Source organism: Ranitomeya imitator, chromosome 5 (assembly GCF_032444005.1).
Source record: "Ranitomeya imitator isolate aRanImi1 chromosome 5, aRanImi1.pri, whole genome shotgun sequence".
NCBI classification, from domain to species: domain Eukaryota; kingdom Metazoa; phylum Chordata; class Amphibia; order Anura; family Dendrobatidae; genus Ranitomeya; species Ranitomeya imitator.
The window spans coordinates 120684787-120711295 of NC_091286.1; the positions used below are offsets into that span (position 1 = coordinate 120684787).

General features: G+C 41.9%; 1 protein-coding gene across 2 annotated transcripts in view; it reads right to left on the reverse strand.

Moving 5' to 3' along the window:
• Positions 1-26509, reverse strand: part of LTBP1 (latent transforming growth factor beta binding protein 1) — a 536829-nt gene that overhangs the window by 159660 nt on the left and 350660 nt on the right. For both annotated transcript variants that reach the window (XM_069769110.1, XM_069769111.1), the window contains 3 exons: positions 25377-25448; positions 17571-17693; positions 6335-6502 (listed from right to left, as the gene is read on the reverse strand). In XM_069769110.1, coding sequence (XP_069625211.1) covers positions 6335-6502; positions 17571-17693; positions 25377-25448 — 363 coding nt within the window. The remainder of the gene's footprint in view (positions 1-6334; positions 6503-17570; positions 17694-25376; positions 25449-26509) is intronic.

Genomic DNA, 26509 nt, shown 5'->3' on the forward strand with positions numbered 1-26509 from the left:
CAGGGCCTCAAAATCCTTTAAGTTGTGGTTAGACCATATCGGTGTGAATTTAGTCAACCCTGTAACCCCACGAATCTGCCTTAATCTATTCCATAATTTACGAATCAGGAACAGGGTTGGGTATATTTTCCCCAGCGCGCCCAATGAGCCATCCTCCAAACACCTGGCCATCGGTCGTCGGTCCGTCACCTCTTCCAATATCTGTTGTACTGCACTGGATGACGCCCCTCGCGCCCAGCCCTTCAAATGCTGGCTCTGGGCCGCAAGGAAGTATATTTCCGGGTTGGGCAAAGCCAAACCACCATCTTCCTTGGGTCGTTGAAGCGTCTCCAAGCTAATACGTGGATATTGTCTACCCCATATCAAACTTCTAAAGAGGGCATTAATCTGCCTGAACTTCCCCCGAGGGATCCAAATTGGTGCGTTATGCAGAACATAAAGAATTTTGGGCATAAGGACCATTTTAATAAGGTTTACCCTACCGAAGACCGATAGATGTAGCTTATTCCAGGCGTCTACCTTTGCCTTGAGTACCCCCATAACAGGAGTCAAATTTCTTTGCAGAAACTCCACCACCGGCACCGAAATCCATATTCCAAGATATTTAAATTGGGAAACCACCTTCAGCCTCTCATCCCCAACATCCTCACTCACATTCTCTCCTACGTCATCCACTCTAAAAAGAACCGTCTTATCCCAATTAATTGTTAGTCCCGACACAGTACCAAATCTCTCAACAATTTCAACGGCCCCTCTTAGTGAATTGTCTGGATCCTCCAGGAACAGCAAAACATCATCCGCATATAACGCTATTTTTTCCTCTACTTTGCCATACCTAAACCCAGGGACCCCATCCGACTGCCGAATCTTAGCAGCAAGAGGTTCTACAGCCAACGCGAACAGGAGGGGTGAAAGCGGGCATCCCTGCCTAGTACCCCTAGCCAGCCCTATAGGACGAGATAGCTCCCCATTTACTCTAATTCTGGCGGATGGTAATGAGTACAACAGCTGTATCCAGGCCACAAACTGCGGGCCAAACCCCATACATTCCAGCACCTGCCAGAGGTACCCCCATTCGACGCTGTCAAACGCCTTGTGTGCATCTAGCGATACAATCACTCTTCGACCACAGTTATCAGACTCTACCTGCAAATTTACATATAACCTCCGCAAATTGATCGCCGTTGATCTATCCGGCATAAAGCCAGATTGGTCCGAATGCACCAGACTCGCAATAACACTAGAGAGGCGGAGAGCCAACACCTTGGCCAGAAGCTTGACATCAATTGTTAGTAAAGAAATTGGGCGGTACGACTCCGGTTTCCCCAAGTCCTTATCCTCCTTTGGAATGACCACTATTATGGCCTCTCTCATAGAGGTTGGCAAGCGCCCACAAGACCTAGCTTCCTCCAATACCATTTTTAATCTAGGAATCAACACTTCTGCCAACCCTTTATAGATCTCAGCGGGTAACCCATCGACCCCAGGCGCCTTCCCATTGGCCATAGACATCAATGCCCGACTCAATTCCTCCTCAGTGATAGGGGCCTCAAGGCTCTCCCTATCTGCCTCACTCAGTCTCGGCAAATCCAGACCTTCCAAGAAAGTCAGTGCATCCTCGACCGATTCACCAACCCGAGAGGAATACAAATCTGCATAGAAGTCCGCAAAGGCTCTCAAAATTTCAGGTGTTTCCGTTATTTTACCTCCACTAGCAGAATCCAAAGAGTGTATATATGAAGAACCTCTCTGAGCAGCAGCCACTACCGACAGCATATGTCCCACTGTTTCTCCCTCCTGATAGAACAATACCCTTTGGAAATCTCGTTTCCTCTCAGCTTTGCCTAGCAGAATTTTTTCCAAATGATTTTGTGCGTTTTTCATTCTTCTCTCTGCCTCAGGGGTTCCCATTGTGGCCATCCCATCCTCTGCTTCCTTCAACTCCTCAACTGCCGCTTTTTCTACCTCTCTCGTCCTCCGCTTACACCTACTAATGTCCCTAAACAGTAGTCCCCTCAGGTACGCCTTCATTGCATCCCAAATTGTAAGAGCGTCGGCGCTTCCATCATTTAAGAGAAAGAATTCCGCCACCTCCCGTCCTATACTTTCCAACTCAATACTCTGTAACCAATTAGGATGAATCTTCCATTCTCTCCCACTTAGCGAGCGAGCCCCCTCCAATCTAACCTCTACTTCAATTGGACTATGGTCCGACAAGGCCCTTGGCAGATATCTCACCTCCCCAACCAATGTGTCCAAAATCCTGTTACCCAGAGCCATATCAATCCTAGAGAGTGTGGCATGTGCCGGTGAATAACATGAGTACCCTCTCTCCCCCACATGTCTAACCCTCCACAGATCAATCAAACCTATCTCCTGTATATAGGTGCCAAATGTTGTTATGTGTCCCTCCGACCTATTCTGAGTATTTTTATTTTTATCCCAATATTCATCACAGATGTTATTTAGATCTCCGATAATTATTAACGGTGTCGGTCCCCATTTTTCCACACGCTCCATTACTTCTCTAATCTTCCTGCTAGAGTAGGGAGGCGGAATATACATCGCGGCAACACACAGCATCACTCCATACAGTATACACCGTAATAGTACATACTGTCCCTCCACGTCCACATATACCTTCACCTCCTCATACTGAACTCCCGCTGGAACCAAGATTGAGACTCCTCTTGCATACGTGGAGAAGGTAGAATGATATCCCCTCTGGATCCATCGTCTATTCAAAACATCCACTTTTTCCCTTACCAAATGCGTCTCCAGCAAGCATATCATTGAGGCCCTTTGGTCTCTTGCATATTGCAAACACGCAGCACGTCTAGATTTCTCCCCTAGGCCTCTCACATTCCAGCACAAAATCTTAAAACGGGTCCCCATCACTTGGCTCATCTTCACTATAAGTATCATCAATTTTGAGCTCAGGCTGTCTAACTACCCTCCCCCCCCCTCCCAACTCCCCCTCCCACCCTTCCCCCCTCACATCTAACCATTCCACCTCTTTCCAAGAGTGGGGCATCATCGCCCATAGCAAACACTCCGTTTGGCATTACCTTCCCAACCCTCCTCCCACCACTGTACATAACAGGATTTCAGACATTTTGAAAAATAACGTTCTCAAAACATTTTAACTTAGAATTATTTGCACACACAAGAAGTCTGCATAAACTTAAAATATGTCGCAAACCCTTCCTCCCCCTTTCCCAGCAGCCATTACACCATCCCTTTCCCTTCTTCCCCCCCCAAACCCCTTGGCTTGTCAATCACATGACTCTTTTCCAACTGACAGATAAGTAAACAACTTCAGACTCTTCCCACAGTTTCAGTCTCCTTTTCCTTTAAGCTTTTTAGCATTAATATCGATCCACTGGGTAGCGTCCTCCGGCTTCTGGAAAAAATGAATTTTATCAAACGCCACCACCCTCAGTCTTGCTGGGAACATCATGGAATACTGCACACCCAATTCCCTCAGCCGTCTCTTGATACCCGTGAACATCATCCGTTGTTTCTGCACCAGAGTAGAATAGTCTGGGTATATAGCAATCTTTTGACCTTCAACTGTCAGATCCGTCATGTCTCTGGCCTTCCTCAGGATAATGTCTCTGTCTCTATAGTTTAGAATTTTGGCGAGCATGGTACGGGGATTCGCTCCAGGGACAGGTGGTTTCGGCGGGACCCTATGCGCTCTTTCTACCGCGAACACTTTTGTTAGCGCCATATCTCCAAATGTCTCTAACAGCCATTTTTCAATATATTCCGTTGGATTCCTCCCTTCAGCTTTTTCAGGGATGCCCACTATGCGAATATTATTTCTTCTGGACCTGTTCTCAAGGTCCTCATTTTTCGCAGCCAATTCAGCTATTGCTTGAGTGAACTTTTTCTCTGCTTTTTGCAGCTGCACTATATGGTCTTCTGCAGTGCTCACTCTCTCCTCTACCTCCCCCACACGTTTGTCAATCTTCTGCATGGCTGCGTTTATCTGGGCTGTGTCCCCCTTAACCTCCTGTATCTGTATGGTCAGAGATTGTTTACATGAAGAGACTAGCGCAAAAACGTCTCTTAGGGTAGGCTCAGCTTCTGGCGCCATTTCCTCGGGTCCCCCTTCTGCCACCGCCATTTTACTCTCCTTTCTCCCCTGTTGTACCTCATGTTCTCCTGCTGGGCTCTCCTCCTCCTCCTCCTCTTCGGTATCAGCTCCGGCTCCCTCCTCTGCGGCCTCCGCTCTCGCAAACTGCTGGAGCTTTGCCGCTACCTCCATGCGCTTTCTGCATGCGGCGTTCTCCTTGTCTGCCTTTTCCCTCAAGTCGGCGCCATCTTGGATTGCGCCTGCATCCCCGGCTCCCGCGTCCTTCTGCCGTCTCCTGGTCATGTTCGTCGGTTCCAGCGCTACCGAACAGCACCGCCGGCCTCTCCAAGTCTCCCCGCAGCCAGTAAGCCCCCGCAGGGACCAAACAGCAGCGGCTCTGCAGGATTTTACAATATACAGCGGCGGGAGCTCACAGCCGCACGTCCGCTCACATGGACTCTCAGGCCACGCCCCCGGAGATTTAGTTTTCTTCACCGCAGCTGAATGATTTACATCTGTTAGCCAGCTTGATTACATGTGGGGATTCCCTAGCAACCAGGCAACCCCCACATGTACTTCTGCTGGCTAACAGATGTAAATCATTCAGCTGCGGCGAAGAAAAGTAAATCTCCGAGGCGAGCACTAAAAAATACTTGGAGGTCACCAGAGTGTGCTCGGGAAATCTCGAGTAACGAGTATATTCGCTAATCACTACTAAAGATGTGGACTGGACACATAAGGCTCCTGCATTAGTCCACACTTTGATATTCACATTTGCTTTTTTAGTCCGGCTGTACACTTCTGATTATGACACTACAACTTTCTCTAACGTTACTGTATAAGTCCTCTTCTCAAAATATACCATTCTACATGGCGGTCACATTTGATTTTCTGCAGTGCCGTACACTTGAAATCCTGACATGGTAATTGCCTTATAGTAATTGAGTACTTTACATTTTGACCTTCCAAAGCAATTAAACTTTTATTTAAATTGCAGAAAATGAAATCCAAACCCCCTGACCGTGACATATCTGAAGGTAACTATGGGAGTGGAAATCATAATGTTCCTACGAAGCTTATTCATACTGACTGTCCTTATTATAAGTTACATCTAATAGGAAAATATGATACACATGTCATTGTTGAATGCATAGTATATGTCTATAGGTCAACAGTAGCCAGTATTTAATGTTAACCATGTATGACACAACTATGTATGGCGGTTCTAGGTAATATTAGAATATGTATAAGAACTGACAGGTCAACTACCAGCAGTGAGCATGTAATACTACACCAGCCATAAGGAAACATTGGTTTTTGTCAGCAACCAAATGGAAGTTTGTAACCTGGTGCTAAGGGGCAACTTAAAGCATTTTAATACAGTTCCATCAAACACTAGAGAACAGGACAAGGAAACTCCATTTTCATCCAAAATGTCACTCAATCAGAAGTCTATTGCCAGGATGCAAGGGAGTATAAAAGAAATGTATTTTTGTTATGGCTCCCGAATACTGCATGCATTTTTTCTATAGGGCAATTGTATACAAAGCTGAACCCTAATGTCCAGTTTACCACCAAATCGTACTTATAACCCAAGACAACTATATATAAAAAAACAAATGATTAAGAGTTATTCCCAAAATAGGAGATAATGGGAGATAACATACTGATTGTTGGGTGTCTAGCCGCTGGGACTCTCAGAGATCCTAAGAGATGGGTCTTGGATCCTGTTAACAGGGCTATGTAGAGCTTTATCTTGAATTGAGTGGAGTAGCGTAAACGTAAACTCTACTCCATTTATTGTCTATGAGGTCACTGGGGAGAGCTGAGCACAGTGTGTTCGGCTATTTCTGGCAGTCCCATAGACAATGAATCGATCAGCGGTTGAGCATGCGCACCTTCACACCATTCATGAAGGGTTTCTGCAGAGCTCTGCTTCACAGCCCCGTTCTGGGGGTCCCAGCGGCTACACTACTAGCGATCAGTAAGTTATCATCACCTATCCTTTGGACGGGAGATAAAATAAAATTTTTAAGATAGTCAGTTAAGTAATTTAATATTATTATAACCCGTAGCCTAAGGGGTCTCCAACCTGTGTCTTCACAGCTGTTTTCAAGTTGCAACTCCCCGCTTACCCTGACTGCTGCAATTGCTAAACTTTGGAGACCACTGCTCTCGAAACTGCCAATTGGAACATGATGTGACCTATGAAATTACTGAACTCTTATATTAGCAATGGTCAGTCATACTCACGTGTTCCAAGTACAGGACACTTTTCGCAGCCGGGCCCCCAGGCTTTGCCTACACTGCAGCAGCAAAGCTGTCTAGTGAGCTGCACAGACAGTGGATGCATACATTGCTTCCCAGTACTGACAAGACGGTAGCATGGACCTTTCTCCTCAGACATTAAAAGATTTTCAGCTGAAGAAAGAAAAGAATTTTCATTTAATACACAAAAATAAAATGAAGACGTCAGCTTTACAAACTAAAATCAAAAACAAATTTTCTGTACATAAAATGTTATCCTATACCAAGAGGAAATGTATGACGGATCCTAGTTTATACAATCTTCAAATACCAGACAGTGATGTGGTCCACCCAGTCCGTAATAAAGGACATAGGTAAAAAGATCTGAGGAATATCTGACTCCAAGCTCTCTACAATGGGTGAATGAATTCAACTCTCAGATGCATTAATGACTAGCAGAATCTAGTCATCACCGCTCTAGAGTAGTACATGGTAACGCCACGTCCATCATACTGGGAGCCATATTTCTTCACTATGGCTTAGAGATTGGTCCTTTCGTATACGTCATGACTGCAGCAGCCCCCGGAAGAAGCCCACGTGAAATGCACGTCGGGGCGGAGTGTGCGGCACCATAGGCAGTAATGAGTAAGAGCAATACTTATATATGACTAGATGGTGAACCGATTCTAACGCATCGGGTATTCTAGAATATGCATGTCCACGTAGTATATAGCACAGTCAAGTAGTATATTGCCCAGCCACGTAGTATATTTCCCAGCCAAGTAGTATATTGCCCAGCCACGTATTATATTGCCCAGTTACGTAGTATATTGCCCAGCCACGTAGTATATTGCCCAGCCATGTAGTATATTGCCCAGCCACGTAGTATATTGTTCAGCCACGTAGTATATTGCACAGTTACGTAGTATATTGCCCAGCCACGTAATATATTGCCCAGCCACGTAGTATATTACCCAGCCACGTAGTATATTGCCCAGTTACGTAGTATATTGCCCAGCCACGTAGTATATTGCCCAGCTACATAGTATATTGCCCAGCCACGTAGTATATTGCCCAGCCACGTAGTATATTGCCCAGTCACGTAGTATATTGCACAGCCACGTAGTATATTGCACAGCCACGTAGTATATTGCACAGCCACGTAATATATTGCCCAGCCACGTAGTATATTGCCCAGTCACGTAGTATATTGCCCAGTGACGTAGTATATTGCCCAGTCACGAAGTATATTGCCCAGTCACGTAATATATTGCTCAGACACGTAGTATGTTGCCCAGTCACGTAGTATATTGCCCAGCGACGTAGTATATTGCACAGCCACATAGTATATTGCCCAGCCACGTAGTATATTGCCCAGCCACGTAGTATATTGCCCAGTCACGTAGTATATTGCCCAGTCACGTAGTATATTGCCCAGCCACGTAGTATATTGCCCAGTCACGTAGTATATTGCCCAGTCACGTAGTATATTGCACAGCCCATGTAGTATATTGCACAGCCCATGTAGTATATTGCCCAGCCAACGTAGTATATAGCAATGTGGGTATCATATTCCTGTTAAAAAAAAAAAAGAATTAAATTAAAAAATAGTTATATACTCACCTTCCGGAGCCCCCGGATCCAAGCGAAGTGGTTCCCGACGCTCGTCGCGCGCTCCGGTCTCAAGGGTGCATTGCGGTCTCGCGAGATGATGACGTAACAGTCTCACGAGACCACTACGTCATCATCTCGTGAGATCGCAGCATGGACCGGTTACCGGAGCATCGCGAGCGGGAAAGGCCTGTTGTGTATCCAAGGGGCCGACGGATGGTGAGTATATAACGATTTTTTTTTATTATTATTATTTTGAACATTAGATCTTTTTACTATTGATGCCGCATAGGCAGCATCAATAGTAAAACGTTGGTCACACAGGGTTAATAGCAGCGTTAACCGAGTGCGTTACACCGCGGCATAGCGCGGTCGGTTAATGCTGCCATTAGCCCTGTGCGAGTACTGACTGGAGGGGAGTATGGAGCGGGCACTGACTGCGGGGAGGAAGGAGCGGCCATGTTGCTGCCAGACTGTGGCCATCGCTGATTGGTCGTGGCTGTTTTGCCGCGACCAATCAGCGACTTGGGATTTCCATGACAGACAGAGGCCGCGACCAATGAATATCCGTGACAGAAGGACAGACAGACAGACAGATGGAAGTGACCCTTAGACAATTATATAGTAGACTAGTGTGATAACTGTGTCAGCGTTATATATATATATATATATATATATATATATATATATATATATATATATATATATATCAGCAAAGACACAATAAATCTCCAAGTGAGGTCATTATATATATATATATATATATATATATATATATATATATATAAAATCATATTGGTGATCATATTGGTCTTTGGAATATATCATTGCACTGTCACTTTACATTTGATATGAATTTGATTATTGATCTCTTAATATGCTGCACTTTTGGTGTTGTACTCCTATTGCACCTGTTTCTCCTTGATTGAGACTCTGTCCTTTATATATAGATGTCTGTTTTAATTGTGCCTTACATTTTTACATTGAAGAATAAAAATATTTAATTTTCTATTTTTTGGTAGACTGATTGCTCTATTCTTTCTTGGATGTTTACAATGGGGGGAATGAATTAAACCCCCAAATGCACTAATGACTGGCAGAATCTAGTCATCTCCGCTCTAGAGTAGTACATGGTAACGCCACGTCCACTGTACTGGGAGCCATATTTCTTCACTATGGCTTACAGAGGTTGGTCCTTTCATTTATGTCATTAATTTGCCTTCATAAGGTTATTGGGAAGGGGCTTCCCAGGTAAGGCAATCCCTTTTGACTTGTTAGCCAACCATGGCCAGTTAATAAACCATTTTACTCGTAGTTTCCAGAAGGTATATAAGCAAAGCCGTGCCAGTGTAATTACCGTAGATGAATATGTTTTTCCAAATTGCAAAATACCAGGGCTGATATCCAGGTAAACAAATTATAAATATGAGCGTTATAAATGTGGTAAAAAGTCCAAATTGGTTTGTTTTGACGATAGTCAGGGCAAGTCTTTGATATGTGGACTAAGGCCAGTTTTCTTCGGGAATGTCTTCTACTCCATAATCATTTATGTGTAAGATAGGAAAATAAATGACATCGTTCTCTCTACTTGTTTATTGGCATGGTATCAGCTGCCTATTAAGAGGTAATATTTTACCTTCCTTCTCATCTGCCAGATCATTTCATTTCTCAGGAAACTATTCAAATTATGATCCAGGAAAGCCAAGAGAATCTACAACACACAATTCTGCTCATGGTCAGTGAGTGATCAGCTTGGCAGAAGGCTACAAGAAAACGGGCAAGGGCAAATTGCCAGTCTCACTTCATGAAACAGAAAAGTGTGGCTGAAACCTGTCTGGCCTTATTACATTGTAAAAGGCATCCGTCTGATCCAACTTCTTGTGGAAATGAAGAAAGACTAAATAAACATATGGCTTTAGTGTACCTATAAAATATGCCTAAATGAAGATTTACTATATTAAAAAAGCAAATATACTTTATTTTTCTATTTTTTTGTTGTTTTATTGTATTATCCTAAACCCTCTCTACAGCCCTGAAGAAACACTATAGTCTGCCAGTATGAGCAATGATGAATGGTAAAATATGTATTAAAAATCAGCATTAGCTAATAAAAAAAAGCTTGGTATATATTAAAATAATGTAGGCATGAGACTGTCAAATGAATATGAGCTGATAGGCAAGAACCACTAGAGATTGTGTAACATCTGATTAGTGTGGGTGCCGAACCTCAACCAATATTATATTACTGATAGTCCTAACCCATTTTGCCCTTCTATAGCATCTGGGTTGCATTATATATTGCTTATTGCTGAATGTATAATAATTTAACTTAGAATTCATCAGTGAGCTATACGGCCAGAACATATAATTCTTCTGCCCGTATAAATATTAGGCTACATCAGTGTTTCCCAAACTCCATTCTCCACTCCCCCCAACAGGTCATGTTTTTAGGATTTCCTTAGTTTTGCATAGATAATGGATTTTTTTCCAATGCTTCAGAAATTGCCAATGGTGCTTTCACCTATGCAATACATGAGCAAATACTGAGAAAAGGATATTTTGCGGGGCATTCAGGTCATGAGTTTTGGAAACACCGGGCTATATTCACGCATCCATATGAAAGGCCCGTGTGCTGTCCAAATCTTTCTCAGACAGCACCCAGACCCCATAAAGTTCCTCTTTACAGTCATCCATGAGAATCATGTATCAGAGTTTGAGATCCGTGAACATGTCATATTCCCATTCTTGTTTTAGCATGAGACTCGGCCATACAAGTCAACAGGGATCCATGAAACAGATGCAAATCACAAGTCTTACAATTTGCTTCCATTATGCTTTTGTGTCTCCGAATCTGTTGCTTAGTGATCAATTTAAATATAATATGAATTAAAAAATACCTTTCAGGGGTCTTTTTATTGGCTTGAGAATAAACAGATGTTTTCGGGGTAAAAAAATAAGAGAAATATATGGATGCCACGTAAATGCAGCTAGGAGGATAACTGAGAAGAAATTGACCTTTTTTCACGGATGGTAAAATTCACACAGATGTGGCAATGTAGCCTTATTTTCTTTCTTCTCAGCTGATTTATGACCACTTGAAGGTTGAGCTGAACACTGTGGTTATAAATCAGCCAAGAGAAGCTCCGAAAATAAAGAGTTATACATTGCCCCAGAATATGCTCACTGCCAGATTCTCAGTTATAGGGGTATTCCAGTTGCAAGAAAATATTACCTATCCATGGGATAAGTGAGATCCAACCACTGAGACCCCCACCAATTGCCAGATCAGCACACTTTTGTCCCTGCCTGAATGAAGTGATAGTGCACATAGATTAGTGCTGCTCCCTTCTCCATTCATTCTTAAGGGACTGCCAGTGAGAGTCGAGCGTAGTATTACACTGACAGGGAGCAGATCGGCAGTGACCGTGGCGGACACAAAACAATGAGCTCTCGTGTCCTAGTCTGGATGCTGATTTCTCCTGATGCTACTGGAGCTGGTCAAAGCCGATCAGTGTGAGTAACAGGTGTTGTACCCACACCGGTATGATACTCCTGATCTGTAGGACAGATCACCATCATTCTCATAGCGGAAAAATGAACCATTTAAAAAAAAAGTTAGTAAAGCTACTTCTTCATTCCAAGTTTCTGAATTTTTCCAAAACTTTTGCTTGCATAAAGTCATCGATTGCTATGGTAGAAGTCTATATGTCTTTCAAGCATATATTTCAAGCAAACTTTTACTACATGTTGAAATTATTTGCAATAAACTTATGTAACGAAACATCGGAATGGAACGGTAAGAGCAACTCAAGCCCTAGAGCTCCGTACTCTGTTCTACACCCATTTCAAGCCACTAATTATGCGACCCCTCTCTACATTCTGCACAAGATGTATTTAAGCATAACAGATATCTCAGGCATGAACTTTTGTGCTGGTGACATAACCCACCTAAATAACTTCTCCTCACACCATTAATCATGTGCCACCATTCCAGGCAAAATGTCTAGGCTGCTGTGTGTAACCAATATCGAGCTATGTAAAGTCCAATTCCTTTAGGGATGAGTCTAGCACCATGTTACTTTGTTATTGTATCCGATTACACAGAAGCTACTTAGCAACCCAATATTAACTGCTAAAAGTTAATAAGCAAACTACTAGTTCTAGAAATGTGATATTTATAAGATGCAAATAATACCTAAGATGGAGAGGGAATGTCACTCCTAAACATAACTGAATTTAGCAGGGTTTCCAGCTGTGTCCTGGTCACTTCTTAAAAATACTTAAAGGGACATGTCCCAGGTTTGATGGATATAACACCACTACCTTTCAGCCCTGATATATACAGTATTCTATAATGCTGTATATCTGCCCCAACCCGACCTGAAAGATAAGAAAAAGAGCCTTTATTATACTCACCTGCGGGGTGGTCCCGTCCAAGGGGTGCTGCTGATCCTAATCTGATGCCTCCCTTCTTTGGTGCCACCTTCCTTCACATGCTATGTCATCCACACAGTCTCCCCGACTTCGCGCTCCTGCGCAAGTGTACTTTTCTGCCATGACCAGGGTAGAGCAAAAGTAATGTAGTGCACATGTGCCGGGAAAGGTCAGAAAGCCCTGGCGCATGCGCACTGCATTACTTTACTCTGCCCTATTCAGGGCATAAAAGTACGCCTGCGCTGGAGCGCGATGCCGGGGAGACTGTGTGGACAACGTAGGGATATGTAATCCAAAAGAAGCAAGAAAGGACAGCATCACAAGAAGAAGAGAGGCGCCAAACCAACACTAGCAAAACCCGAGCGCCAAGCAGGTGCAGTATAATAAAAAGTATTTTACTTATCTTGCAGGTCGGGTTGGGGGCAGATATACAGCATTATAGAATGCTGTATGTCATCCCTTAAAGGTAGTGGCCGTATCTCATATCCTTCAAACCCAGTGAGAAGTTCTCTTTAAGCTATAACGGTGTATGTCAAAAGTATTGAGTACTATATACAAAGCACATATATACGGTAAATAAAATTCATAAGCAAAGTGACAAACCGAATTTAAAACCCATGTGAAGTAAAAACCAATATTTTATTTAATAATTCAGAAACATAAAAATATGGTGCTGGTAGGGACAAAAAACACATTGAAAAAGGACGCACACCATTAAGTACCAGTTAAAAATGATTTAATGATACGATGGCAACAAAGATGTTTGCACACAATAAAAGTAAAAAAGTAAAAAAAAATGGTAATATAAAGTAACAACAAAAAAAATATATATGATGATGTCAAAAAGGAAATAATCAGTGCCAAATTATCAGAAAAATAGTAAAAATTACAGTAAAATCACAAAAAATGTGTATACCCGCATAAAATCACATGAAAAACAGGTGGGAAGGTGATAATGGGTATAAATAAAGAGGTGAATATCCACCTCAATAATGTGACAGTGCATGTAGAACAATCATGTTGAATAATCATGTAATGTGCACACACAAACCCAACACAGGAGTAATACAAAGTATCAAAGTGCTGCCATAATGCTATGCCAAGAAGTTCCTGGTATGTGGGGGATGGAAGAAAATAAGCTGTTCTGAGGATGCGTCCACCCCGACGTACGTTTCGGTGTCTGCCTTCGGCGTCTGTCCTCGCAGGTGCATGATTTGCGCCTGCTAGACAGCCTGAATACATGTGGGGATTCCCTAACAAACAGGCAACCCCCACATGTACTCAGGTTGTTTAGCAGCTGCAAATCCTGCAGCTGCGGGAACACAAACATAATCTACGAGCACGCTCCAAGATACTCGGAGAACCCCCAAACATGCTCAGAAATCTCGAGTAACGAGCACACTCGCTCATCACTAATTATGATGAATCACATGTGCGTAGTGATGTGCAAGATGCAAATATGACTGTTGGCACTGACGGTGAAGAACACAAATAAGCAGCAGGGAGTCGCAAGTGTGTTGTGTTTCGAGCGGCAAAGCAAAAAAAGGATGAATGTGGGAGACTATATGGAGGAAGACTTGGGCCATACTCACACATCTGTATTTTTGGTCAGTATTTCATCAGTATTTGTATGCCAATACTAAAAGTGTCTCCACACAGGACAGGTGTCAATCTATACGTTTTCTCTGAATGCATGCAAACACCAGGGCAAAAATACTGATGTGTGAATGAGGCCTAATAGTGTAGATCTGCAGCAGATAGAAATGTGATTTTATTAAAACTACAGCAAGCATCCCTGAAAGTGCTACGTCGCTGAAATCAGGGTCTGCTGTCAGATGAGGTAGCAGAATCCTGCTGGCTGATTCCCTTTAAAAGAAGGCCATCAAACATATAACATTTATTAACGCCCCATATATAAAAATGTTATTGTACAGACCTGTGATGCAACCTTAACCAGAATATAATGTATCGGCTCGCCCTTCATTCAGAAGTTAGACGTCAAAAGGATATTAATTATTAAGACGAATTTGAGGCAAACATGATACAGTGGGGCAAAAAAGTATTTAGTCAGTCAGCAATAGTACAAGTTCCACCACTTAAAAAGATGAGAGGCGTCTGTAATTTACATCATAGGTAGACCTCAACTATGGTAGACAAACTGAGAAAAAAAAATCCAGAAAATCACATTGTCTGTTTTTTTTAACATTTTACTTGCATATTATGGTGGAAAATAAGTATTTGGTCAGAAACAAACAATCAAGATTTCAGGCTCTCACAGACCTGTAACTTCTTCTTTAAGAGTCTCCTCTTTCCTCCACTCATTACCTGTAGTAATGGCACCTGTTTAAACTTGTTTTCAGTATAAAAAGACACCTGTGCACACCCTCAAACAGTCTGACTCCAAACTCCACTATGGTGAAGACCAAAGAGCTGTCAAAGGACACCAGAAACAAAATTGTAGCCCTGCACCAGGCTGGGAAGACTGAATCTGCAATAGCCAACCAGCTTGGAGTGAAAAAATCAACAGTGGGAGAAATAATTAGAAAATGGAAGACATACAAGACCACTGATAATCTCCCTCGATCTGGGGCTCCACGCAAAATCCCACCCCATGGGGTCAGAATGATCACAAGAACGGTGAGCAAAAATCCCAGAACCACGCGGGGGGACCTAGTGAATGAACTGCAGAGAGCTGGGACCAATGTAACAAGGCCTACCATAAGTAACACACTACGCCACCATGGACTCAGATCCTGCAGTGCCAGACGTGTCCCACTGCTTAAGCCAGTACATGTCCGGGCCCGTCTGAAGTTTGGTAGAGAGCATTTGGATGATCCAGAGGAGTTTTGGGAGAATGTCCTATGGTCTGATGAAACCAAACTGGAACTGTTTGGTAGAAACACAACTTGTCGTGTTTGGAGGAAAAAGAATACTGAGTTGCATCCATCAAACACCATACCTACTGTAAAGCATGGTGGTGGAAACATCATGCTTTGGGGCTGTTTCTCTGCAAAGGGGCCAGGACGACTGATCCGGGTACATGAAAGAATGAATGGGGCCATGTATCGTGGGATTTTGAGTGCAAACCTCCTTCCATCAGCAAGGGCATTGAAGATGAAACGTGGCTGGGTCTTTCAACATGACAATGATCCAAAGCACACCGCCAGGGCAACGAAGGAGTGGCTTCGTAAGAAGCATTTCAAGGTCCTGGAGTGGCCTAGCCAGTCTCCAGATCTCAACCCTATAGAAAACCTTTGGAGGGAGTTGAAAGTCCGTGTTGCCAAGCGAAAAGCCAAAAACATCACTGCTCTAGAGGAGATCTGCATGGAGGAATGGGCCAACATACCAACAACAGTGTGTGGCAACCTTGTGAAGACTTACAGAAAACGTTTGACCTCTGTCATTGCCAACAAAGGATATATTACAAAGTATTGAGATGAAATTTTGTTTCTGACCAAATACTTATTTTCCACCATAATATACAAATAAAATGTTAAAAACACAGACAATGTGATTTTCTGGATTTTTTTTTATCAGTTTGTCTCCCATAGTTGAGGTCTACCTATGATGTAAATTACAGACGCCTCTCATCTTTTTAATTGGTGGAACTTGCACTATTGCTGACTGACTAAATACTTTTTTGCCCCACTGTACATATGTTGATAGATGGAAAGGAACTAACTGTCAAGTGTACATAATATATGAATAAGAATAATGCCTTTGGGTTTGACATCTAGTAAATTAGAAAAAAAAATCTCAAATCCATTTGACTTGCATACGTGAGTTTATTAAAATAAATCACAGTAAAAAAAATGTAATATGTGTGTGGGTTCTAAGTGGTTCATTTCTGAGATGTGTGAACACCAATGTATATGTGGAATATTTATATATATAAAAACGTAATGTACAGAAACCTTTAACGCTAACTTGAGGGTAGCTGAAAATTCATGGTTGATTATAAATTAAAAGTAGGGTTACACAGACAGAGGTGCTGCTACTATGCAAGTCATATACTAAGCATCAAGAGGTAAATATGTCTCTTAGGGCTCGTGCAGGCGACCGGATTTTCAGTCCGAGTACGATCCAACAAAACATTACAGATTGCAGAATGCACGGTTTGCATCAGATATTCGGATCATACTCGGCCATGGAATTCAATGAGTTAGTGAAAAACATCGGACTGCACTTGGATGACTTTCGAGTGAGGTCCATTTTCATGAACCTACAGAATGGAGAAGACGGAGAAATGTTGTTTTCCATCTCCATCTCATCTGAGAAAATCGGACCACGCCATGATCACACTCTGATCAATCATAAGGTTGTGTGACCCTAACCTAACTGGACACAATATAATATTTTATTTAATTAACTCCTAATTATGAGAGCAGAGGAAGCTGTGATCTGGGCTACTCCTAAGCCAAGTCTGCACATTGGAGAGCGTCTAACACTGTCCATGTGTTTAACATGGAACAGCAATTTTGCCGCTAGTAAATCTCTTTCCCCGAGGGCGGGAAATCTTAGACCCGAGGGCCGTTCATGGCCCTCGATGACCCTTTTTCAGTCCCCTGGGCAGATTTCCAGTGCTTGGGCCGGCAGCTGTATTTTGATGTCTGCCAGCCCAACAATTTCTTCTTGATCTGTGAGCACCCAAACGCAATGTTCACTACTGAACCAGTGCCAACGTTAGTGCGTATTTTGTGGCCAGATTTGGCATGCAATTTGTACGGTCCCTGAAGGATGGCATAAATATCCAATGTCCCTTGACATAAAAAAGATTCCTCATCCTCACCTCTGCCCTAAAGAATACAAGTTTTTGGGGGTCATTCAAACATTTTGAAGATTTCAAACAGGTCAAATGGAAAAGGTTATCATTATGTAAGAAAAACAAAAAATGTAATAATTGACTTAGTAGCAAATATACAGCAATCCACTCTCTCGATATTTGGGGAAAAATGATACTGCCTATATAATAACTAGCATGTGCAAGGTAAAATATTTCCATGTTTCTCAAATTCTGTTGCCCTTGTATCACATTTGAATCCTAGACAAAAAGAAGCTGAAATATTAAAAAATATAGCAAATATCATAGATACCAAAATTAGATAAGGAGGCAAGCTTAGTGCATAAGGACTTGCAAGCACTGAACCCGAGGTAACATATATTTTTATATTTTTTTCCCACAAATATATTTACTTACCAACACAAGAAGAATATGTAGGATCTGGAACAAAGCCTTGCTTACAAGTACATCTAAAGCTGCCGATCGTATTTAAACATTCCCCATTAGGACATACACCTTGCATGTAGCATTCATTAATATCTGTAAAATAAAAAAATATATAGACATAAGCAAACATCTCATGCAATGAAATTGGCTGTTTGCTACCACTATAATAAGGCTACAATGAATAAGAGACAGCACCTTTAACAGACTGCAATATGCAGAATAAAGACATCAAATGCTGACATTATATATATGTATCTATCTATATATATAATTGTCTAAGGGTTTTTCTGTCTGTCCTGGAAATCCCGCGTCTCTGATTGGTCGAGGCCGCCAGGCCTCGACCAATCAGCGACGGGCACAGCATGGCGACGATGATGTCATAAAGGTTGCCTCGACCAATCAGCGACGGGCACAGTCTGCCGCAAATTCGCCTCGACCAATCAGCGACGGGCACAGTATCGACGTAGATGTCAATGGTTGCCATGGCGACGATGATTTCATAAAGGTTGCCTCGACCAATCAGCGACGGGCACAGTCTGCCGCGAATTCTGGAATCATCATTGTCCATATACTACGGGGACATGCATATTCTAGACTACCCGATGCGCTAGAATCGGGCCACAATCTAGTATATATATATATATATATATACACACATACATTGGATAATTACATTGATAATCTGGATGTCATACATTTTTCGATATTATCTACCCACCAGCTTGAACAAGAAAAGTGAAAGAGAATTGAAAAGAAAAGAGAGCTAAGGTATCTACCGTAATCTGTTTGCAAAGTAGAGCATTGGTTCCAAAAACAATACCAGGTGGTCTACCATTGCGAAGTGACAAACTTGCCATATACACTCGTGTATAGGCTTTTCAACACAATTTTTTGTGCTGAAATCACTCCCCTCTGCTTATACACGAGTCATTGTCCCAAAAAGATGGCGGGGGAGGGGGAGCAACGGGTCACAGAGGCAGGAGCTGGCGGCAGTGCTAAAGCCTGTGCCCGCTGCTAAGGAGAAATAAATATTCACTGCGTTGGAAGTGAATACTCATTTCTCTTATATCGCGCACAGTTACAGCCGCCGGCTTATCCTACTTACTTTCCCTGCGTGCCCTCGCTGCATGCCGTTCCGGTGCCAGCAGCTCTTCCTGCCATGCGATCACGTGTTCCCACTCATTATTAAGGTTATGAATATTCACCTCTCTCCACTCTCATAGGCGTGGAGTGAATATTCATTACCTTAATGAGCCTGGACACGTAATCACTTGGCCAGAAGAGCTGCTGACATGGAACGAGATGCAGTGAGGGCGCGCATTTTTTTTATAGGAATCATGCATGCAAGGACAGGGATGGGGAGCCATGCATGCAAGGACAGGGGATAAGGAGTCATGCAAACAAGGACGGGGATAAAGAGCTATGCCTACAGAGACGGGGAGCCATGCATACAAGGACAGGGATAGGGAGCCATGCATACCAGGATAGGGACTGGGGAGCCATGCATACAAGGATAGGGATGGGGAGCCATGCATATAGGAACAGGGATTGAGTGCCATGCATACAAGGATAGGGATGAGGGGACAATGCATACCCGGCTTATACTCAAGTCAATAAGTTTTCCCAGTTTTTTGTGGCAAAATTAGGTGCCTCAGCTTATACTCAGGTTGACTTATACACGAGTATATACGGTAATCCCTGCCCCAAGAGGGAGACTTGGAAGAGGTTGGCCACCGCAGTTCTTCTATTGCAAAATTAAATAAAGTACACTTCTGTGTAGCAGTTAAAATGCTCACACTACTACAGGCACAAAAAATATTATTTGCAGGAAAATGATATCAAATACACTGGACTGTCAGAAAAGAGTATAGAAAGGTTCAAATGTATAAGACAAAATTAAACAAAGCGTTAGCAAAAATGAATAATAAATTAGGTTTATTTAATTTTTGAAAGGGGTTTGTCACTTTTTAAGAATATTTGTTAAAAGCCTCTCTCAAACAATAATCTGTACAACTCTTCATACTTGTTAGAATGTCTCCAACTGTCCTACTATGGGAAATGTAAGAATTGTAGAGCCACGACCACCCTATACATGGAAAGCAAGATGGCAGCATTCACGAGTTAACCAAGTGACTGCCGTCTTGCCGCCTCTGGACACATCTTGTTCTGTGCAGGTATTGAACAGTAACCAAAGTCGTAGATACGAACAGCAGAATCTTCTGAATCTGCACCAGTTCTGATTTCACAGAGAAGGATGCCTCCAGGAATGGCCGAGATGGCTCTTTGAAGCTTTCTAGTTAATTAATGTAGATCCCAAATGACAAACACCCTCCATAAACTTGACCCTAATAGACCAATGTCTTTCAAAACAGGATAAATAGGACAGGACATAAGACGTTCCAGCTTAAAATAGGGTTTTAGACAGAATTTCTTCATTTCTAAGACAAGGCTGTAGACCTTAGCTCATGGAGGCATTCTTTTTCAACTCAATTCTCAAAAACCAAGTTCTAAGTGATGTGATTCATTTATAATGGTAAACTTTGATGACACCACTGATCTAAGAAAATTACAAAATCTCTAACACATATGTGGCCACAGTTTTCCTGTTTTTTCCTTCACGTTAACTATCTGCATCAATAATACGGAAGGGAAATGGAAAAAATGTATCACATTACAGAGCCACATCAGCTGATTTTTTTTTGTACCTGCTTTGGAAAATCTTAAATTGATCAAAATAAATCACAATACAAAATGACAAGATGAATATTAAATTATTACAAGTAGTGCAAAGCTTTTAAAGATATATAAGTACGGAGATGAACGTTTGCCATCAAATATGACTCTTCATTTTTACTGCTGGTAATTACCATAACCTGCTATTCAGTCATACAAAATGTTGACTATATGGATGCACAGAGGATGACACTTGTAGTAGGGTGTAGGCTAAGACTGGCTCACGGGAGAACAGGTGAATCCCCGGTGGGCCACTGTGCAGTAGTTGGCAATATACACTTCATTCACTATAGACATTATTCATTTAACAAACTACTTAGGTTATGATTATATAGAAGCATAGGTGATTTTTTTGAGAAATCTTAATGTAATATTTGCATACAGCTAAACAGTGAACTTCCAGAGTTAATTTTAATGGCGACCCTTGGCACCCCTGTATAACGCTAACTTATAGGGACAGTTTGGAGAAATATACCGTACTTATATCTAGATATTCACAGTTTGTTCAGTTGCTAACGCAAATTTCCACATACAAACCTCTTCACAAATAATAACTAAAAAAGTCCTGAATATGTCCACAAATGTGACTTAATTGTGTAATATATACTGCAAGAAGGCACATCCTGCATAATACTTGTGATAGCACAATATCCGTTTCCAATAAACCATAATTTACTCATCTACAGTTATTACCAGCAGTGTTAATCTGCGAGTGGCAATGAATAAAATATTAGCACAACATTCATGTAATAGCATGAAGTCATGAGTGTCTAATGAATAACTACTGTCTGGATTTACAGGAGCCAGAACACACTGAGAAAACATGTTAAAACAGAACACCGCCGTATCATTAAAACTTCATAAAATGAGCACTGTGGGGAGCAGCGTTCTATTAAAAGATATTAGAAGCATTTATCAAAAGGCTACATAGATTTCCATATGTGGCCATAAAGGTTAATTTCTCCTGTAGGAAAGAAAAGGGTTTTTTTTTTAACTTATGGAAGAGATAAGAGAATGAAATTCATATTGCATGCATATTGTATAGCTGGATGAAAGAGAAAAAGATAAAAACACAAATTGTTAAAGCAATTAGTTTCTGAAATAGGGAAATATCTTCTCATCAATATTAAACGGGGGTCAGGAGAATGCTATCCATTATTTGTGCAAGCACCGCACCCTCTTCAATGTAAAGGCACACTATAAATCAGACCAAGATCAGAATGCGTGGACTGGCCGGTGGCTCTCCCGACCCGAGAATGACAACTGTATCAAAATATATGAATCTGTCACCCTTGGGTTGGGAGAGCCACCGGCCAGTCCATGCATTGCGGTCTGATCTAGGTACGAATTATACGGCCATGTGACTGTGCCCTTAACCTGAACTGGTTTTACTTAGATATCTGCTTATTTTCCTTTTATCTTGATTTTTTTCTTATTTTGGGTTGACCTTAGGGTTTTTGGAGCCAATTGCTAGTTTGTTGTAGAGTTATGGTTCAAAGTTACAATTTTTTCAACGACAATAGGTTATCTCAGAACAAATTTTGATTTTAACTTGATAGACAGCTGTAATACAAGTACTTCTGTCCTCCTGCACTGACCCTTAAAAACAAACATGGTGTGAAGCCGTGACAGGTATTATATGTGAGGGTCGCTATGCATCCCCCAGGATGCGCATAGAAGTGTATTAAGGCCACTGGAGTGCATGGCAGTCACAGATATAGCTGTGGTTGCAATGCAGGACAAAAGTAAGCTTGGTCTTGGACAAACTATTTGCCCAAGGCAGATTTAAGAAAACCCGACATGGGCTTTTATTTTTAGAGCGAACTGAAGGATGCTAGTGGGGCGGTTGGCTCCCTCCAGGCCAAAAGGCCCATCGCCAGAGATTCCATTTAAAAACCCTGCAGCAAAGGGTTGGGTGTGGAAGTCTTGGTTTGCAAACTGCAGAGCTTGACATGAGCTGACTTGGTGGGGACAACCAAGTACACAGCTTCTTGAGCTAGGCCCCATCTCTAAAGACATAGGGAAGATCTGCGTTAGAGAGATTGGCATTCCCTAAGCGCTTTAAGCTGGCGATTCTATTGCTAAGGACATAGGGAAGCTAGGCGTTGGAGAGATCGCTATTCCCTAAGAGCTTCAAGATTGCGTTTCTGATTATTCAAGACTCAGGCCAGCAAGGACCATTGTACTTCAGTTTCAGGGAATACCGCTACCATATTACATTTGAATTTATATGCGCATATACAAATAGCCTTACAGAGGTCCAGTTAGGTAGGAGAAAATGCCTTTTCAGTAAAAGACACTTCGAAAAGTAGGCGATTACTGTAAGTACTGGTATAACACTATTGTTTTATTGATTTATGCATAGAAAGGGTTAATCGTTTTATAATTTGCTCACATATAACTGTTAATTCTGATTAAGTGTAACTGCAGGTACTCTTAGTCGGTGTTATTGAGAGTAACTACTGTCATCGTATTTGTTACTCATACACTGTTTCCATACCATAATTTCCTTTGTTTTATAAACTGGTTAGTAAATATTCATATTATTTTATCTAATATTTGTGCATGTCTGCTGAAATGTTGCTGCAATTAATTAACTGCATTAGTATTATAATATATGGGTAAAACGTAATTTTCGGTCCATGTACAGTCTATTAAAAAAAAAGTCCATACGAAGAAGAGAAAATAGGTGCACTCACCGTTCCTTAACCCCTTCGCGACATACTTGTACTGCGGAGGTCGCATCTCTTCCCTTGATGTGGGCTCCGGTGGTAAGCCCACATCAAAGCCGGGACATGTCAGCTGACATGTGCCCGCAATAGCGGCGGGTGGAATGGCAATCCACCCGCCGCTATTAACTAGTTAAATGCCGCTGTCAAACACTGGCAGCGGCATTTAACGAGCGCTCCTGGCCGCGCGGCCAGATTTACGCGCACCGCTGAACCCCATCACGTGATTGGGGGACATCGGTTCGTTGACATAACAACCAGAGGTCACCTGAAGACCTCTATGGCTGTTGATGCCAGATTGCTGTGAGCGCCACCCTGTGGTCGGCGCTCATAGCAATGATGTAGCATCGCTCCTATGTAGCAGCAGAGCTGATTAGGCTATGACAGCTTCTAGCCTCCCATGGAGGCTATTGAATCATGGCAAAAGTAAAAAAAAAAGTTTTAAAAAAATATAAAAAAATAAATAAAAGTTTAATGCTGTGTGCACACGTTCAGGATTTTTCGCGTTTTTTCGCCATAAAACCGCTTAAAAAATGCATACATATGCATCCCATCATTTATAATGCATTCCGCAATTTTTCTGCATATGTTGCGTTTTTTTTCCGTGAAAAAAACGCACCGCGGTAAAAAATGCAGCATGTTCATTAATTTTGCAGATTTTTCGCATTTTTGCAGCTATTTAATTTAAAAATTCAAAACGCCAGAATTACGTTTTTTCGTAGCCGCGACATTGCATTAAAATGCAAAATCGGGAGATCAAAATATCTGCACCGAAATGGTATCATTAAAAACGTCAGCTCGGCACGCAAAAATAAGCCCTCACCCAACCCCAGATCATGAAAAATGGAGACGCTACGGGTATCGGAAAATTGCGCAATTTTTTTTTTTTTTTTAAGCAAAGTTTGGAATTTTTCTTCATTACTTAGATAAAAAAGAACCTAGATATGTTTGGTGCCTTTGAGCTCGTAATGACCTGGATAATCATAATGGCAGGTCAGTTTTAACATTTATTGAACCTAGCAAAAAAGCCAAACAAAAAAAAAAACAAGTGTGGGATTGCACTTTTTTTGCACTTTGACTGCACTTGGAATTTTTTTCCCATTTTGTAGTGCACGACATGGTAAAACCAATAATAATAATCTTTATTTATATAGCGCCAACATATTCCGCAGCGCTTTACAGTTTAAACCAATGGTGTCGTTCAAAAGTACATCTCGACCCGCAAAAAAAACAAGCCCTAACATGGCCATATTGACGGAAAAATAAAAAAGTTATGGGAAGGAGGGGAGTGAAAAATGAAAACGCAAAAAAGAAAAAGGGCAGGGTCTCTAAGGGGTTAAAATCCAGTCTTTATTGACAAATGTTAAAACAGCTTCGGTGGGGGAAGTCAGAACAAGTGGAATGAACGGACGAGCGCGAAACTCGTTTTTCTTCTTCGTATAGACTATTTGCATGTTTTTTTCATTGGGTTGGCACCCAAAGAGTTCTAGTATATGTGCCTGCAGTGAGGTGGCTCCCGAGGTTGGACTTTCAGGCTATGGTGCAATAGCGGTGCGGAGTTTTTTCCTATTGGGTTGACCATTCAAAAAAATGGATCGCACATGTAAAGAACATTGGCCAATGTAAGTGAATAAGTATGTTCCTATGCATGAATTCATACATGGACCAAGTGTCTGCGTGAAAAAAATTGCAGCATGGGCTAATCTCATCAATACCTATATAATTCAATGGCGGTGCAAAAAAACAACAAATGGATGATTTTAAAGGGTACCTGTCATGTCAAAAAATGCTATTACCTGCAGATATGAGCTTAAACTGCAGTTAATAGCGTTCAAAAGTTGTCAAGATGTCAGACTGAGAGCCCCAGTGTCGGGAGGAAATGAACTTTATTCCTCCTGGCAGCCTCTGGTTTTCAGTCACCGCTCAGTACATAGTGAGAGGCAGCTATAACCACCCCGCCAGTGACTGACCACCAGCTCAGCAGTGCATCAGGGAAGAGGTTTTTTAGGGATGAAAATCAGACAATTTTCATCCAGATTTTCACCCCTACTGTCATTTCTGTGCCATCCATGTGGATTCGGTGCATCTATATTTTACGTCTTGTGACAGCCATGTGCAATCCATTTTTATGCATCCATTTTTACATTGTGCATTATCAAAAAACAGTTTTTCCTACGTTAATATTGGAAATACTTGCAACAGAAAATTGCAGGTAGGTAAAGTGAAGAGCGATAAAAAAGAATGAATTACACACAACCCTCTCAGGTCTCTTATTGCGCTGCTATCCTATAATGGAATAGTCTTCATCACAAACCTTGGCAGAATGTAGCATTCATTCGCTTGTATCCTTGGGGACATTCCATATACTGGGAATGTGAAGACTGAGCTGTAAAGGAAGAATATCACCATTAATAAGAAGACCCCCAATAAATTACTTTATTATACTGATAATGTGCAGGAATAGCAGTTGAAATTAATTTTGTAAAAAAAATTAATGACAATTTCTAATAGCCTTACTCTAACTAATTGGACATTTAATTTCAATCATGTCTTCAGATTCTATAAAGGACACGTTTAGCCATTGACAATTATTCAAATGCAATGTTATACTGCAGGGGAGTATTGTGTACGGAGACTCGTAACCACCAGATATTCACAGTGGCAGACTTTAAAGGGGTTGTATGCTCCAAATCGATAAGTATTTAGTTTCTCTAGTTGGCCACACCCTCAAGACTGGGGCGTGGCCTTGCACCATACACGTGTACGGAGCGAGGTCACGCCCACTGGATGGGTATGAATAATGTATACATACTCTCCTGTTCCGGCTCAGAAACCAGCAAATCCCTGCAGTGCACAGTGCATGTGCTTGGGAGATTCATGAGTCTGCAGTCACACAGAGTGACTGCAGACTAATCAACTTGGAACGGACAACCCCTTTAATGCTTCTCTTGCTGCACTGCCTGAGACTACAATTCTCAGCAACCTTAGCTCCTCTACATCCTGGTAGAGGTGTTGCAGTAGAGGAAGAGCATAATTGGCTAGGACCGTAAGATTAGAGTGCCTGTGAGCTCGTCAGCATGCATGGCAACTGGACCGCATCAATGAACTGTGGTGATTGCACTGCTGCGGCCATCTCAGATTATCTGTTACCTGCCCTTAATTAGAGGTTAGAACTCCCAGAAAGATTCGGGTTGAGGAAATGTGCCATATCAAGGACATCATGATAACGGGTGTGGCTTAAAGGGGTGTTACACTGAGAAGATATTAAAGGTTTCATATCCGAGTCATAATAATAAATCATGTACTGTACAATAGATGAAAAGGATTCCGGACCTCGGCTACAGATTTTAAATAATGCACACTGAGTCGCTTCTCCATTTAAAGTCCTTGCAGCTGCTCGGCCATAGAAATCCATGCCATGAAGCTTTAGGTGAACAGTTTTAGGTT